The following is a 17,591-nucleotide window of genomic DNA, read 5'->3' as shown; positions in this document are numbered from 1 at the left end:
GACAACCTCTCCAGAAAAATCAAGATCATGGCAGTACCAACAGAAAATTGCAGCAATAAAATAATTAATACAGTTGATTTTAGCCTATTCCATTAGACTTTTACATAAACACACAACACAATCTTTTTTTTAAAAAATTGAATATTCACACATCTATACAAAAAATATTATAAGAGATACTACAAAATATTAGTATATGTCTAACATATATAAAATCAAAATAGAAGACTTTCATGTCAGCATACTATAGTTGAAAGATGTATCTGCCAGTAAAATACAATGAGCAATGTTCCTGAAACTGAAAGTAGCCTTGTTAGAGAATTGGGCTTCACCAGGGAAGACGAATGGAATATTCCAGAATTTGAAACACAAAGAGCTGCTAGCATGAGCTTCTTAGAAGCAGATACCTTAGGGGTTGTGAAGCAACTCAAATTGCTTGATACGGGCAAGTCTTCAGGTCCAGATTGTATACCGATTAGTTTCCTTTCAGATTACGCTGATACAATAACTCCCTACTTAGCAATCATGTACAACCACTCGCTCACCAACAGATCTGTATCTACAGATTGGAAAATTGTGCAGGTCGCACCAGTGTTTAAGAAGGGTAGTAGGAGTAATCCATCGAACTACAGACCTATATCATTGATGTCAGTTTGCAGTAGGGTTTTGGAGCATATACTGTATTCAAACATTATGAATCACCTCGAAGGGAACGATCTATTGATACGTAATCAGTATGGTTTCAGAAAACATCATTCTTGTGCAACACAGCTAGCTTTTTATTCACACAAAGTAATGGCCACTATCAACAGGGGATCTCAAGTTGATTCCGTGTTTCTGGATTTCCGGAAGACTTTTGACACCGTTCCTCACAAGTAAATTCTAATCAAGCTGCAGGCCTATGGAGTATCGTCTCAGTTGTGCGACTGGATTCGTGATTTCCTGTCAGGAAGGTCGCAGTTCATAGTAATAGACAGCACATCATCGAGTAAAACTGAAGTGATATCAGGTGTTCCCCAGGGAAGCATCCTGGGACTTCTGCTGTTCCTGATCTATATAAATGACCTGGGTGACAATCTGAGCAGTTCTCTTAGGTTGTTTACAGACGATGCTGTAATTTACTGTCTAGTAAGGTCATCCAAAGACCAGTATCAGTTGCAAAGTGAATTAGAAAAGATTGCTGTATGGTGTGGCAGGTGGCAGTTGACGCTTAGTAACGAAAAGTGTGAGGTGATCCACATGAGTTCCAAAAGAAATCCGTTGGAATTCGATTACTCGATAAATAGTACAATTCTCAAGGCTGTCAATTCAACTAAGTACCTGGGTGTAAAAATCATGAACAACATCAGTTGGAAAGACCGCATAGATAATATTGTGGGGAAGGTGAGCTAAAGGTTGCGTTCCATTGGCAGGACACTTAGAGAACATGCCTTACACTACACTCGTTCGTCCTCTGTTAGAATATTGCTGCGTGGTGTGGGATCCTTACCAGGTGGAATTGACGAAGGACATCGAAAGGGTGCAAAAAAGGGCAGGTCGTTTTGTATTATCATGTAATAGGGGAAAGAGTGTAGCAGATATTATACGTGAGCTGGGATGGAAGTCATTAAAGCAAAGACGTTTTTCGTCGTGGCAAGATCTATTTATGAAATTTCAGTAACCAACTTTCTCTTCCGAATGCGAAAATATTTTGTTGAGCCCAACCTACATAGGTAAGAATGATCATCAAAATAAAATAAGAGAAATCAGAGCTTGAACAGAAAGGTTTAAGTGTTCGTTTTCACCGCGCGCTGTTCGGGAGTGGAATGGTAGGTAGATAGTATGATTGTGATTTGATGAACCCTCTGCCAAGCACTTAAATGTGAATTGCAGAGTAATCATGTAGATGTAGATGTAGGTATGGCACATAGAAAGGGACAAACATATGTTGACACCAAAACTGAACTACAGTTCAAGAAGTTGTTGGAAATGGATACTGCAATGCTACATAAAAATTGTTATCAATCAAAGGGCAAACATGAAGAAGGCATACAAAATAGACAACTGATTTCCGGTTCTATTGTCTTAGAGATTTTGCATCATACCTCAAATCATTAATAAGTCTACACAGGCCTCCTTAAGAGTCCACTGAGCTCCAGGAGAAATGAAATTTAATTCAGAGGAGTCTAAATTATACGACGAAGTTGTCCATTCATCCTATCAGTAACAGTGGAACTTCGACAATCTCCAAGCAGTTCCACTGAAATGGAACATAGTGACAATTGCTTTGTGTTTGTTATCTGTCAGGAAGATGAACAACATATTTTGTACTTTCAAGTCACTGAAAATCATTTAAGACAACAGTAATATTCAGAAAGAGGGCATGTGACCATCCACAGAAGCATCAGACCTGAGGGTACAGTCGTGGATGGAGCCCTGTTGTTAATTACCAACTGGCAGAATGTTAATGAGTCTCATTCAGTTTCCTGAACAGAAATGATGCACCTACCTTTTGTAAACATCTCAACACATAAAAGATTGGTGAGAAGTAGTCAGTAAAATCAGTGACAATGCAGAGCCTACATTCAGATAATATTGTAAGAATATTTAAAATATGCAGAGCAATAGATAAATGAGACTCTGAGTCATGGACATAGTTTCACACGTCATCAGTCCAGAGAAATAAACAAATGAGGAACATCTACAAGCAGATATCAATGTTGCAGCTTCTGTGTTGACATAGGAATTGTGTAATAGATGGTGGAGCCAACACACAATCCTAATGAACTTCACAGTGCTTTATATTCTTTGTGATTTATTTGTGACTTATACAGTGTCATAAATTTAACACAAGTCATAAAGAACATATTAAGAGTTCTCACGAATGTTTCAGAATTATTACAAAATTATATTAATTGTGGTTCAGTAAAGAACTCCTGATTTTTACGTTATATATCAAAATAAAAGGGTGCTAAGAAAACCAATAATTAGTCTGTACTAAATGAAAGAGCATTTACACAATAATCACATTATCTTTAAAAAAGGAGGGGGGGGGGGGGGGGGGTGAGGTTCCCCTGACAACGGCTCTTAATTTTATGAGAGAAGGAGAAATTTATGGGGAATTAATTTATATCTTGAGAATTTTAATATAGGCAGTGTTAGTGTTTTGAAAGCTAGATCTGAAAAACACAACAGTTATAAACTGAGGATATCAAATACACTTTGTATCTAATAAGACAAATAAGAAAACATATTAATACTAATTAATCCACATTCCAATCATATATTATAGCAGCAAAAGTCTATGCAATTGAGAATTCACTATCAAATAATTTCTTAGTGAGTATATCAGGATTTCCGCTACATTACACAATACCAAATTACACCAGTAGTATTATAAGCAAACTTTATTTGTTTAACATACAAACAAAACACAGTGCGCTACTTTAACTGCATTAAAAAATACATACCTTACAAGAGCTTGCACCATTTCTGAACATGTAGAGGGAGATGAAGCCATTACCACAATTGGCTCACCAGTAAGTACTAATTCCCATAAGAGGAGTACATGTGAGACAACAGGTGAAAAACATCGGAATAAGTTTACTTCATGAATAGAGCGGAGGACAGTCGGTGGTGGCTGCACTAATGAATTCATTCTTGGAGGTGAGCCTGATGGAACTACACTGCATGGCTTTTTGCTTTGAACAGGAATATAAGCCTGAAAGGTCCAAAAATTTGAATTAACAGCATATACTATGTTACTGGTTAATAAACTCAGTTTCTACAAACAACATGTTTCCACTATAGCAATACCCACACAGAAAGTTTAAAATGACAGTGGGAAAGTTAACACAATACATTATTAAGTAAGAGGTTGGTGACAGAAATAATTCTTATGTATTGAACTGTATTTTCTTCCATACAATATTATTCTATTAACTGACACTATCAAATGAACTTAGCAGGTCATTCTGAAAGCATTGCTTGTGATCGGTTTCTGGCTCATTGACACACATTCAATAAAACTGTACAATAATAGCAAACATAATATATTATTGATACAAGTTTCAGCAATATGGCATCATTGGAAGAGATGTAGTGGCGGCCCTTAATGTTGTGCTCTAAATGATATTCAGTTCACAGTCAGCCACAAAGATGAGTTCAGAGCATTTGCAGGACATGACTTTTAATTTCAAAATGAGTTTGAGTATCAAGATCAGCCAAGTCTTGCGCAGAGGATCCATCCTGTCTGTGCAATTTAAGTAATTTATGGAAACCATTAAAACATAAATCTGAATTACCAAACAGGTATTGGAACCTCACATTTAGACCTGAAACATTTCCTACAAAAGAAAAGTTATTACCAATCAAGTAATTTAGGCAAGCGTTAGATCTTCCGCATGCCATAACCATTATGCTTGTTTGCAAACTCGACAGTGATTCCCCTGCAACTTTTTGCACATATTTGCTTGTTGTGTTACTTCAGGCACTGAAACCATCAGAAATGCAGTCTTTAAGTGTTTTATGTTTTGACTGATCCTCCGTAAGTAATCCCAAGGAGATTTTATTTGGATACAATTTGTACTTCCCTATGAGTCTGTCTAATATTTCTGAAAGATACATGAAACGGAAAGAGAAACATTCGTATAAATTTTTCTTCTTCTTTAACCTCTTTGTTTTTTGATTTTTTTCCCTTTAAAATTCTGATAGTACATTTCATTCAGTAGACTGAAATGTTAAAAAAATTAACTCAAAATTTAATTTGATAAACTTTACTGCTCCATATACTGTTTTACAATGCTTCACACTTTAGGTCTCAAGCAAAAAAACTTACTACAGTACTTGTAACAGTCAGTCAACATAAAAAAAGAAATATAGGGATGGGACTGCAAGAAACTGTAGTTCTCATATTAATAGTGTGTCAGCTTCTATATTTGTCAATTGAAGCATCCACTTACAGCAGATGGCAAATACAATCATACCATCTGGCAATTCTTTCAAATTATTTCACTGACTGTAATCTACTACATGACACTGCAGGCTAAAAATTGAACAAACTATAGCACATAGATGTTAACTGATATTTTATCATTATATATTATGATTCACAGACAAAAGTAAATGCCCCAATGCACTCATTCATTGTCATACCTGAAGCACTGTTCCAAACAGTGGCAGATTAACGTTTTCTCCAGGGACAGGACTTGGCCACTGGTCTATATCATGGCATGCAGCTTCTATACTTGGCTCACCATTTTCAAAATATTCAGGGGCGATCAGAGAACACACTTCAGTGAAGAGGCTCAAGAATGACAGACGCGACACAATAACCACACTCTGAAATACATATTACACAATTAATACAAAATGATAATACTGCATTCGTAATATAGAAAATGAAATAGTATTTCAAATTGTGTAAATTAATGTATTTTGCAAACAAAGAAAATGGACTGTGACATCAGAGCCAACAGATAATAAAATTACGTCTTCTTCTTCTCCTCCTCCTCCTCCTCCCCCCCCCCCCTCTCTCTCTCTCTCTCTCCCCCTCTCTCTCTCTCTCTCTCTCTCTCTCTCTCTCTCTCTCTTCTCCATTAATTTTATTCAGTTTTACAATGAGTGGATTTTTATACATCAATGGACATTTTATGCATTTCAGCTAAGACTCATTATTTCTTAAAGCAAAATTCAAAAATTTTGACAAATGCACCACACCAATAGTTAAAGCAAGTTGGCAATCATCATTTTGAGTTGTACTATTACCGAAATTAGATCAAAGGTTTCAGTAATGGTACTGACCTTCATTTATGTACATCATAAGGTTATAAACAGTGTTATCATACAAATCATTACTGCACATCATCACACAAATCATTACTGCACATCATCACACAAATCATTACTGCACATCATGATCACAAGACAATGCCCAATGACAGATGTCCATTATGTTGCTGTCTTCTTGTCAATACAACTAAAAAAGTACTTACTACTCTGATCTGCTTTTCATAATATATGTTGTTCTCTGTTCCGCATTTGTGTGACAATAGTATTTAGCAATAAAATTTTGACTTTCACAGCTATGCAAGTTGTATCTTAGAAACATCATAAATGTATCTCTAATCTGATACTGTGACCCACAATAGCTCTTTTTTCAGTTCAAGGCATGTTCTGGAAATATTGATTACATGGCAGTCATGCATTTTAAATTGGCAGATTAAAATAATTTACTTATGTTATTGTCAGGCATACACAGCATCCACTTTGTGCTCATTTCATGATGTTTTCATACTTCTGTACATTTCTGTGCTGCAAAAGCCAACAACACAATAGTCTTCACCCCAAGATACACAATACCCATTAACACTGCCCATGGATTGAGAAAGACTTTGAAAATTTATTGATATTGTATGTGCTGAGCTCAAAACTGAGTCTGGTAGTAAAGTTATCTGGACATGAGTAGCAGCCCTAGGGGTCACTTTATTCTGCCATAAGAATTGTACATAGTTAACGTTGAGCAGATATGCTTATCTAGAAGTGGCTACATTTGCACTGATTACATAACACATTAACATGCCATTTGCTTGTGCAGTGTGTTCCAATCATCATTTTATAGTCCTCCTCTGCAAGTATAAATTGTGAAGATTCATTGTGCTCAGTAGTGTGGAAATATCTAGATCATGCAGTATTATTTGGAGAGAACTTTAACCTACTGAGTATAGACTGGGAATTCTATGATTTCACTGTAAGTTGTACTGATAGACAGCATTGTGAAGTACTTTTGAACAAGTTTTCCCAAAACTGCCTTAAACAATTATTTAAACAACTCACATACAATGGAAATATGTGATACCTTGTAGCTGCAAACAGGCCTGAACTTATTGACAGTGTCATTACAGAGACAGATATTAGTGATCATGTCATCATGATAGAGATGATGATTACTAAAGTTAATAAATCCTTCAAGAAGGCTAGGTCAGTATTTTTACTAGAAAGAGTAGCTAAGCAGCATCCCATTCAGAAAATGAATAGACATCATTTAGTTACAATAAGTTTAAACTGACTGTAAATCATACTCTGGAGATGTATCAGCACAGCACGTGGATGAAGGATGGAAAATACTCTCCATGTTTTAATAACCAAATTCTGAAAACAATGAAAAATCAGAGACTGTTGCACTCTCACATAAAAAAAGAACGCAAAAATGTCTAAAGACAAAAGTTTGTAGAAATTCATGTGTCCCTAAGAAGATCAATGTGTGAAGCATACAACAACTTCCACCTTCATACCTTGGCAAAAGATCTCGCAGAGAACCCAAGAAAGTTCTGGTCATACGTGAAATCACTAAACGGATCAAAGGCTTCTATCCAGTCACTCTTCGACCATCCTAGGGTGACAATAGAAGACAGCAAAAGGAAAACTGAAGTTTTAAATTTCACATTTAAGAGAGCTTTCACACAGGATGATCATACAAACATACTACAATCTGACTGTCGGACAGATTCCCACATAAAGCACATAGAAATAGGCATCCCTGGCATAGAAAAGGCAACTGAAAAAAGTGAAAAAATAAATTGCCAGATCCAGATGGATTTAAACTTGGTTTTACAGAGAGCATTCTACAGTATGGGTCCCTTAATTAGCTCACATTTATAAAGGACCTCTTGCCCAGCACAACTGGAAAAAAATGCAGGTGATTATACATATGAGAAAGGTAAAAGAATGGACCTGCATAATTACAGACCAATATCCTTAACATCAGTTTGCTGCAAGATCCTTGAATGCATTCTGAGTTTGAATAAAAAAAAAAATAAAAAATAAAAAAAAAAATCTTGAGACAGGAAAGCTTGTGTCCACAGATTGGTACAGTTTAGAAAGCAGTGCTCCTGTGAAACTCAGCTTGCCCTTTTGTCACACAATGTCCTACACATCATGGACGAAAGACAATGGACAGATACCATACTCCTAGATTCCCAGAAAGTGTATGACATGGGGCGTAACTGTACACTGCTGACAAGGTCCAAGTGTATGCAAGTTGCTCAAAGACTTTTTAAGTAATAAAACTCAGTACACTGTCTTCAACAAAGGTACTGGTACCTGTATTGACAATATAGTTGTATCAAATGAGTTAATGCATCTCAAGTCAGAGGTAATTAAGACCTGGGTATCTGACCACTGGCCACTACTTCTTACAACAGATATAACAAGAAATTGTAACACTGACTCAGTGCACATGGCAGGAAAGAAAGTATGTGTTGTCAATTATGATAATCTAAATATGTTTAAGTCTCATATTGATAAAAGTAATTGGTTGCAGGTTTATTGAGAACATGCAATAGGTAGAAAGGTGGAAGAACTCATATCTACTCTTTCTGTATATGCTAAGATGTCCCTTCCCATTAAGTTACTAAATAATAAAAAGGCACTTAGAGTAAATAAGGTCAAGGATGAAAAGGTGTTGAAGATCAAGAGGGAGTGCGGTCAATATTATGACTGGTATAGAAGTACAGGTTCTCAAGTATTTAAAGACATGCTCACAGTGAAAAAGAAAAGTGTAAGACAGACCTTAAAGGAAGCTACGTGTAAAAAAAAAAAAAAAAAAAAAAAAAAAATGAAGATATAATACTAACATCTGAAAATAAGACACATGCAATGTAGAATATCAATAACAGTCAGTGCAACAGGAACATGACTTCACAAGCTGAAAGCGGTAATCTGAATGCTGCACAGTTAAATACATTCTTCACTGAGAAGGTGCAAGAAATAATAAAGGTTATTGGCACTTCCAATATAGCCACTGACCATAAATACTAACTGAGAAACACCACAAAGCCTGAAAGTACATTTAGCTTTAAGCTGGTCAAGGTACAGGATGTTACTAATATACTGAGGAAAATGAAGAACAGTTTTAGTAATGACGTTTATGGTTTAAGTTCAGCCATGTTAAAGTGTGAGTCAGTTCAATTGCCAGAATTGATAACAGATGTAGTAAATACATGTATTTTGGAAGCTCAGTTCCCAAAGGCACTAAAGTTTGTTAAAGTCACTCCAATACACAAAAAAGGCAGCCTCTCAAGTTGTGATAATTTTAGGCCTTTTTGAATAGTGCCAATCTTGTCTAAAGTGATAGAAGCTATATTAAATAATCAAATAGTAAAATATGAATATAATAGAGGGAAACATTCCACGTGGGAAGTAAAATACTTTGAAGAAAACAAAATCTTCACTGATAGTCAATTTGGCTTCAGAACAGGTTTAGGACCTGTTAAATCTGCCTTATCACTTTTAGCACAGTGTGTGAAGTAACTAGAAAGCAAGCTAGTGGTTTATCAAAAGCTTTCGACACTGTGTCTCATGAAATCTTATGGAACAAACTGCAATTCTACGGCTTTACAGGAAGTGCTCTGGAATTGATAAAATCTTATCTAAGTAATAGAGTGCAGAAGGTGGTTTTTAATGGTGCAGAATCAGATTACTTACCTGTGGGCATGGGTGCCCCACAAGGTTCTGTACTTGGCCCAATTCTATTTATTATTTATATAAATGACTTACCATGTAACATAGTTGGGCCATCAGCTAGGACTTACTTATTTGCAGATGATCTTGCAGTCTGTATAACTGCAGAAACAGCTCAGAAGGTGAAATATGAAGCAGACCAGTGCACTGTCAAAGTTGAAAATTGGTGTAAAGCTAATTCCCTTTGTGTCAAACGAAAAAAAATACAAGACCTGTATGTATCGTGGAATAATAACACCGAACTTGAGCAGAGCTCAAATGCTGTTAATTTCCCTGGAATCTCAACTGATTCAAAATTATCCTGGGGTAGCCATATAGAAAAAGTGGGAAACAGCATTAGCAAAGGAATATTTGCTCTAAGGAATCTGCGGCTTAGTCTAAATGTGCTAGTACTTAAAGTGGTTTATTTTGCTTTAATACACAGTCACATTTCCTATGGTACAATACGGTGGGGACATCAGAGCAAGGCAGCTAATGTCTTCAAACTACAAAAGAAGGCAGTAAGACTGATATGTAGCTTGGCAACCAGAGCTCACTGTAGGCCAAGCTTAAAAAAATTACAGATTATGACCCTGCCATCAATATTTGTACTACAGTGTGTAATGCATATTAAGGAAAACTATCTGAGTTATCAACAGTATGACATGTGACATAATTATAACACAAGAAACAAGCAGGACCTAGTTTCTTTCTGATGTAACAATAAAAAAAGAAACACAAAAGTGCTTCTTATACAAGTCGATAAAAATTTTTAGTGCCATACCCCAACATATCAGGGATCTTCCAATCCAGCAATTAAAAAAAAAGTTCTTCTTGAACTCAGCATTTATGAAACAGATGAATTTTTAAGGGAGGCAAAGAATATGGTATGGCTACACTTTGTGATCAGTTTTTACATGCTTCTATATATGAGTAAGTCTGTAATTGGCTAAATTTACTATGCTATATCAATTTGTACCATAAGTTTCTCTGTTTTGTATTTGTGTGAAGGTACCATAATTAGTTGTGTAATATTTATATTGTGTAATATTTTTCTTGTTTTTTGTAATTATTTGTGTAACATTTATACTGTGTAATATTGACTTTTGTAATGCCTCAGATGATCTCTGAGGTCTCTACAACAATAAAAATCAATCAATCAATCAATAGTGAGTGATCATCAGAGACAAGGGTACGATCAGGAGTGCCCCCAGGAAGAGTGATATGACCACTCTTATTCCTTATGTACATAAATGATCTGATGGACAGGATGAGCAGCAATATATGACTGTCTCCTGATGATGTTACAGTCTACAGGAAGGTATCATTGACTGACTTAGGAGGACACAAGATGACTTGCTGTTTCCAGAGGATGTGATGAATGGCAGCTTGCTCTACATGTAGAGAAATTTAAGTTAATGTGGATGAGCACGAAAAACAATCCTGTAATGTTCAAATACAGCATTAGTAGTGTGCTGCTCTACACAATCACAGTCACACTACAGCATGATATGAAATGGAATGAGCATGACAGGTTGACAGCAGAGAAGACAATTGCCCAACTTTATTTTATTGGGAGAATTTTGCGAATGTGTAGCTCATCTATAAAGAAGACAGTGTTTAGAATGCTAGTGCAACCCATTTTGAGTGCTGCTTGAGTGCGTAGGATCCCAACCAGACATGATTAAAGGAAGACATCAAGGCAATTCAGAGGCATGCTGCTAGATTTGTTACTAGTAGGTTCAATCAGCACGTAAGTATTATGGAGATGCTTCACAAACTCAAATGGGAATAGCTGGAGGGCAGACGGTGCTCTTTTTGCAAGGCACTATTTTAGAAATTTAGAGAACTGGCATTTGAGGCTGACTGCAGAACCATTCTATTGCCAGCAAAGTGCATATCATGTAAGGACAACAAAGATAAGATGAGGGAAATTAAGACTTGTACAGAAGCTTATATACAGTCATTTTTCCCTTGCTCTATTTGTGAGTAGAACAAGAAAGGAAAAGACTAGTATTTGTACATGGTACCCTCTGCCATGCACTGTACAGTGGCTTGTGGAGTAAGCTTGTAGGTGTGTGTGTGTGTGTGTGTGTGTGTGTGTGTGTGTGTGTGTGTGTGTGTGTGTGAGCAAATCAAACATTTCACATAATCTCAAAACTTGCACCACAACTATTACAGTGACAGCTAGAATAGAGAGCATATTTGCAGGTAAGTAGTGTCTGGCTTCTGGCCTGAATATAAAAACCAGTCAATTAAAATGGGTACCGAAGATGATAGTGCTGTTCTCTTACGTCTTAAAGTGGAGCATTATAACACAAAGAAGAAGTCTTTCTAAAATTTTTAATTACTGTGTACTGAAACTGAAAAACTTGTACTTTTCATTGTTAATATCTTTTCTTTCTCTACATCTGACAGTGTTATCAGTACTGATATAATTGTAACCTCAAGGCACACAAAATAAATCACACAGATTTGTCTGCAGTGATGGCTTCACAATGGAGAACAGCAATATTTGTGAGTCTATCTATGTTGACAGTTCAATGTCATCTGCAATGGGATGTATTCTGGGTACACATGCCATTCCATCAGTTTCCACTGCTTCTGAAACCACAATTGCCTCAGACTGCAATGAGCACATGAATGCCGCTGTTGGCATACTGAATGGCAAAATATAATGTTTTTTTCCAGTAAGTTCCCTCAACATTTCCTAAACTGATGGCCACATATGTGTCATCTATTACCATGGAAGCCTGCATTCATGAGCAGTACAACAGACAAATGTGATGGAGTCTCACTGGATAAAATATATGATTTTAACTCATGCATTAAGGACAATCTGAACAACACTGATTACATCTGGGAAGCTTTAGTGCCCCAGGAACATCCCCTCATTCAGATAATTCCAGATTCCACATTTTAACACAACAGCGTCAGGCCAGATTATTCAAAAGACACAATGCACATGGTAAGGAATGTGATTACTGTAAAGAATGATGTGTACCAGTATTTCATTATCTAGCAAAATTCACCTGACATGCCACACATAAAACTACTCTGAGATGTGGTCAGTTGGCAATGAGTTGTCACAGTCCTTCAGCATCTACTATGGATGTTTTGTGGAACTGTGTCCAGACATTATGCAGGGATATTCCCCACAACCACATAAATGCCAGTTTTAACTTAATGCTACAACATTTCTTTTCATTTCGTTATCTATATAAACGATTTGAGACAATGTGAGCAGCCGTGTTAAGTTCTTTGCAGATGACGCTGTCGTTTATTGACTAATAAAGTCATCAGAAGATGAAAACAAACTGCAAAACGATTTATATAAGGTATCTGAATGGTGCGAAAACTGGAAGTTGAACCTAAAAAATGAAAAGTGAGGTCATCGACAGGAGTGCTAAAAGGAATCCGTTAAACTTCGGCTACACAATAAATCAGTCTAATCTAAAGGCTGTAAATTAAACTAAATACCTTGGTATTACAATTATGAACAACTTAAATTGGAAGGAACTCACAGAAAATGTTGTGGGGAAGGCTAACCAAAGACTGCATTTTATTGGCAAGACACTTAGAAAATGTAGCAGATCTACTAAGGAGACTGCCTACACTATGCTTGTCCGTTCTCTTTTAGAATACTGCTGCGCAGTGTGGGATCCTTACGAGATAGGACTGGTGGAGTATGTCAAGAAAGTTCAAAGAAGGGCAGCGCGTTTTGTGTTATCACAAAATATGGGAGAGAGTGTCACAGAAATGATGTAGGATTTGGGCAGGACATAATTAGAAGAAAGGCGTTTTTCATTGCGACGGGATCTTCTCATGAAATTCAATGATCAACTTTCTCCTCCAAAAGTGAAAATATTTTGTCGACACCGACCTACATAGGGAAAAATGATTAACATGATAAAATAAGGGAAACCAGAGCTCGTACAGAAAGATATATGTGTTCGTTCTTTCCGCATGCTATACGAAATTGAAATAATAGAGAATTGTGAAGGTGGTTCGATGAACCCTCTGCCAGGCACTTAAATGTGATTTGCAGAGTATCCATGTAGATGTAGATGTAGATTTATGAGGGTACAGCAATGAAAAACAGCAATTTACATCAATAATACATATATTTTTCTATTTAGTAGCCTTTTAGGTAAATTAACTTTAATTAATATTTTTACAATTACTGGATTACATCCCCAATGTACAATTTTGCACATTCTGACACACATGTTCACCCCTACAAATGACATAAGCTCCTAATTGGACTGAGAACTTGTGCCAGCTGAGTATTTATTGAGATGTGGGAGATAATGGAAGTCAGAGAGTGCGCAATCTGGTAAATACACTCCTGGAAATTGAAATAAGAACACCGTGAATTCATTGTCCCAGGAAGGGGAAACTTTATTGACACATTCCTGGGGTCAGATACATCACATGATCACACTGACAGAACCACAGGCACATAGACACAGGCAACAGAGCATGCACAATGTCGGCACTAGTACAGTGTATATCCACCTTTCGCAGCAATGCAGGCTGCTATTCTCCCATGGAGACGATCGTAGAGATGCTGGATGTAGTCCTGTGGAACGGCTTGCCATGCCATTTCCACCTGGCACCTCAGTTGGACCAGCGTTCGTGCTGGATGTGCAGACCGCGTGAGACGACGCTTCACCCAGTCCCAAACATGTTCAATGGGGGACAGATCCGGAGATCTTGCTGGCCAGGGTAGTTGACTTACACCTTCTAGAGCACGTTGGGTGGCACGGGATACATGCGGACGTGCATTGTCCTGTTGGAACAGCAAGTTCCCTTGCCGGTCTAGGAATGGTAGAACGATGGGTTCGATGACGGTTTGGATGTACCGTGCACTATTCAGTGTCCCCTCGACGATCACCAGAGGTCTACGGCCAGTGTAGGAGATCGCTCCCCACACCATGATGCCGGGTGTTGGCCCTGTGTGCCTCGGTCGTATGCAGTCCTGATCGTGGCGCTCACCTGCACGGTGCCAAACACGCATACGACCATCATTGGCACCAAGGCAGAAGCGACTCTCATCGCTGAAGACGACACGGCGTGAGCGGAAGACGGCCTAACGGTGTGTGGGACCGTAGCCCAGCTTCATGGAGACGGTTGCGAATGGCCCTCGCCGATACCCCAGGAACAGTGTCCCTAATTTGCTGGGAAGTGGCGGTGCGGTCCCCTACGGCACTGCGTAGGATCCTACGGTCTTGGCGTGCATCCGTGCGTCGCTGCGGTCCGGTCCCAGGTCGACGGGCACGTGCACCTTCCGCCGACCACTGGCGACAACATCGATGTACTGTGGAGACCTCACGCCCCACGTGTTGAGCAATTCGGCGGTACATCCACCCGGCCTCCCGCATGCTCACTATACCCCCTCGCTGAAAGTCCGTCAACTGCACATACGGTTCACATCCACGCTATCGCGGCATGCTACCAGTGTTAAAGACTGCGATGGAGCTCCGTATGCCACGGCAAACTGGCTGACACTGATGGCGGCGGTGCACAAATGCTGCGCAGCTAGCGCCATTCGACGGCCAACACCGCGGTTCCTGGTGTGTCCGCTGTGCCGTGCGTGTGATCATTGCTTGTACAGCCCTCTCGCAGTGTCCGGAGCAAGTATGGTGGGTCTGACACACAGTGTCAATGTGTTCTTTTTTCCATTTCCAGGAGTGTAGAATGGATGTTCCAACAATTCATTCTTCTAAGCCCACAGATTTCCATTTCCAAACCACCCATCTGGGCAGGTGCATTGGCCAGAAGAAATGCAACTGTTTTCATTTCTTGATAAATGAAATTCTCTTTTCTATCATTCTTAATTAAGTTTGTCTATAATGTTTTCATATTATTAGTGAGATATGGTTTTACTGTTTGCATGATTATCAATATGAAGAATCCCTTTTCAACTATAAAATTCAGCTTTGGCTTCTACTCGGCACCTATTTTCACAGTTTTAAATTAAATGTAGTTTTTTTCACTTATAACTGATAAATAATTCGTTTTTTATTTATTACAGTCATAGCGTTGCATTATTACTACTCATCGTCCTGCAGAAGTGAGAAATAAAAGTATCCACACAGGCATAATTATAGGCAATAGTTCACCAAGTGAGGTGGTGCAGCAGTTAGCAAACTAGACTCACATTCGGGAGGATGACGGTTCAATCCTGCGTCCGACCATCCTGATTAAGGTTTCTTTGATTTCCGTAAATGATTCCAGGCTAATGATCGGATGGTTCTTTTGAAAGCTCACAGCAGACTTCCTTCCCTGCCCTTCCCTAATCAGATGAGACCGGTCTCCTCCCCCAAAACCAACAACAACAATAGGCAATGGTTCAAACAGTAAGCAAGTCTGAATGTTGTCCCTGTTATAAAGTACACAAATAATAATAAAACCACACAAAAACCATGATGGTAGCGTTTTTTATGGTTGTATGGTACTGTTTTCAATGATTATTTGTTCCTGGAATGATGTGAGAGATCTACTTGTATCTCACCCACAGTAATAAATTAGCACATAAAATCAGTTGCATTCCTCTTGAAATGATTCAAACATTTCTTAGAAATTCCTTCTGCATTTACTTATGGTCAGCATTCATCAAATGTGGAAACCATCTTGCACAGATCTTCCTCATACTGGATTCTTTATGTGAAACATGCCATACTTTCTCTTCTGATATTGCATAATTATGGTACTGCTAATGATTGCTTATCATCCTCACTATTTCATGGACTTTCTCAATATTTTCATTAGTGGTTGCAGCTTTGGGACATCATTCACATAGATCATCTTCATGATAAGTAGGGCTTCATTTCAATTCAGTCAGCAGTTTCTTAGTTATTGAACACTTTTGAATGAATTTCTGTTTGTGATAAATCAACCACATCAAAGAATTTTATAACTGCACAGTAATTTGTTTCATCCATCTGGGTAAGAAGGCACACTCACAACATGAATATTTTTAAGAGTTACATAAATAGAGTATAAACTTGACTCACATTACTGCACAACCTGTACCTACATAGTGAAAACAAAATTTGTTATATACCAATATTATCTCTGTAGAAGATCAAGAAGCTTTCTCTTATGTCTCATGGAGGTGCCCAAATGCAGACTGTGGGGACCATATTAAATTATGAAAGTCTGAGATTGTATGCGGTTCTGCAATCTTAATCATTTGACTGCTCAAAATTTGTCACACATTTCATGTCACACTGACTCTGTGGGAATACATGATAGCCGAAGTAAAGGTGACTCAGAAACTGTTTGGAAGACTGACACTAAATAAGTTACTTCAGTTAATGTACATACTGATCTCATGGTCAACTTTTTATCATATCATTGTTGGTTCAGATTTGACAAGTGTTAAGAGTCATTCTTTGATTCAAATTTCAATGAGACTGGAATTTTAAACTTCCTTTGTATCTGGCATCATAAACAACCGTACCTGAGAAACAAGATGTTAGCTGTTATCAATGCAAGACTCTCGAGTCCAGTGCAGCTTTGATGAGCCCGTGGACCAGTAATTTGGCTTCATCACCATCTGGAGCTGATTGTTTTGTTTTTCTGTAATCTGTAAAGTGTTCTAGAGAGGTACACACTATACATGCTGAAGGTTGTGATCAACATCTGCTAGGCTCATTGAATGGTTAGAGACTTTCTGGTGATGTTGATTTTTAGATCTCCCAGCGATTCCCCAAAGCTGTTGAAACATTGAGTTCTTTTAGTCAGTCAGTCCTCAGGAGTGGAATTGCACTGATTAAATAGGAAATAACCTTTGAGAAGTGTCAGTAGGAAGCAGCAGTGATATTATCTTGTGATGGAGATAATCAATTCTACTCCTGAGGACTGACTGCCTGAAAGATCTCAATGTTTAAACAGCTTTGGGGAATCGCTGGGAGACTGAAAAATCAAGGAGTGCTCCAGTAGCCCTCCTGGGTATAAGAGTCAAGTGGTGGGCATTGCAGAGTGGATGTTACACTTAAAAAAATTTATATTCCAAATTGGAAATTGGTGATCCCTGTAATTGACAAAATTATTCTTCAAAAACTGAAAGTTTAAAAGAATCCACAAATGCATTCCCACCATAGGTG

The 17,591-nt window shown here is 38.0% G+C and overlaps 1 protein-coding gene across 1 annotated transcript in view; it reads right to left on the bottom strand.

The window, feature by feature from the left end:
* The window catches only part of LOC126299621 (protein DENND6B), a 217,632-nt gene that overhangs the window by 57,231 nt on the left and 142,810 nt on the right, over window positions 1-17,591 (bottom strand). The window contains exons 3-4 of the mRNA XM_049991663.1: window positions 5,134-5,319; window positions 3,450-3,700 (exon numbers count right to left, since the gene is read on the bottom strand). Coding sequence (XP_049847620.1) covers window positions 3,450-3,700; window positions 5,134-5,319 — 437 coding nt within the window. The remainder of the gene's footprint in view (window positions 1-3,449; window positions 3,701-5,133; window positions 5,320-17,591) is intronic.

Source organism: Schistocerca gregaria, chromosome X (genome assembly GCF_023897955.1).
Source record: "Schistocerca gregaria isolate iqSchGreg1 chromosome X, iqSchGreg1.2, whole genome shotgun sequence".
Taxonomy (NCBI): domain Eukaryota; kingdom Metazoa; phylum Arthropoda; class Insecta; order Orthoptera; family Acrididae; genus Schistocerca; species Schistocerca gregaria.
The sequence above is the reverse complement of the archived record's forward strand: the minus strand, read 5'-3'. Positions and strand labels throughout refer to the sequence as shown.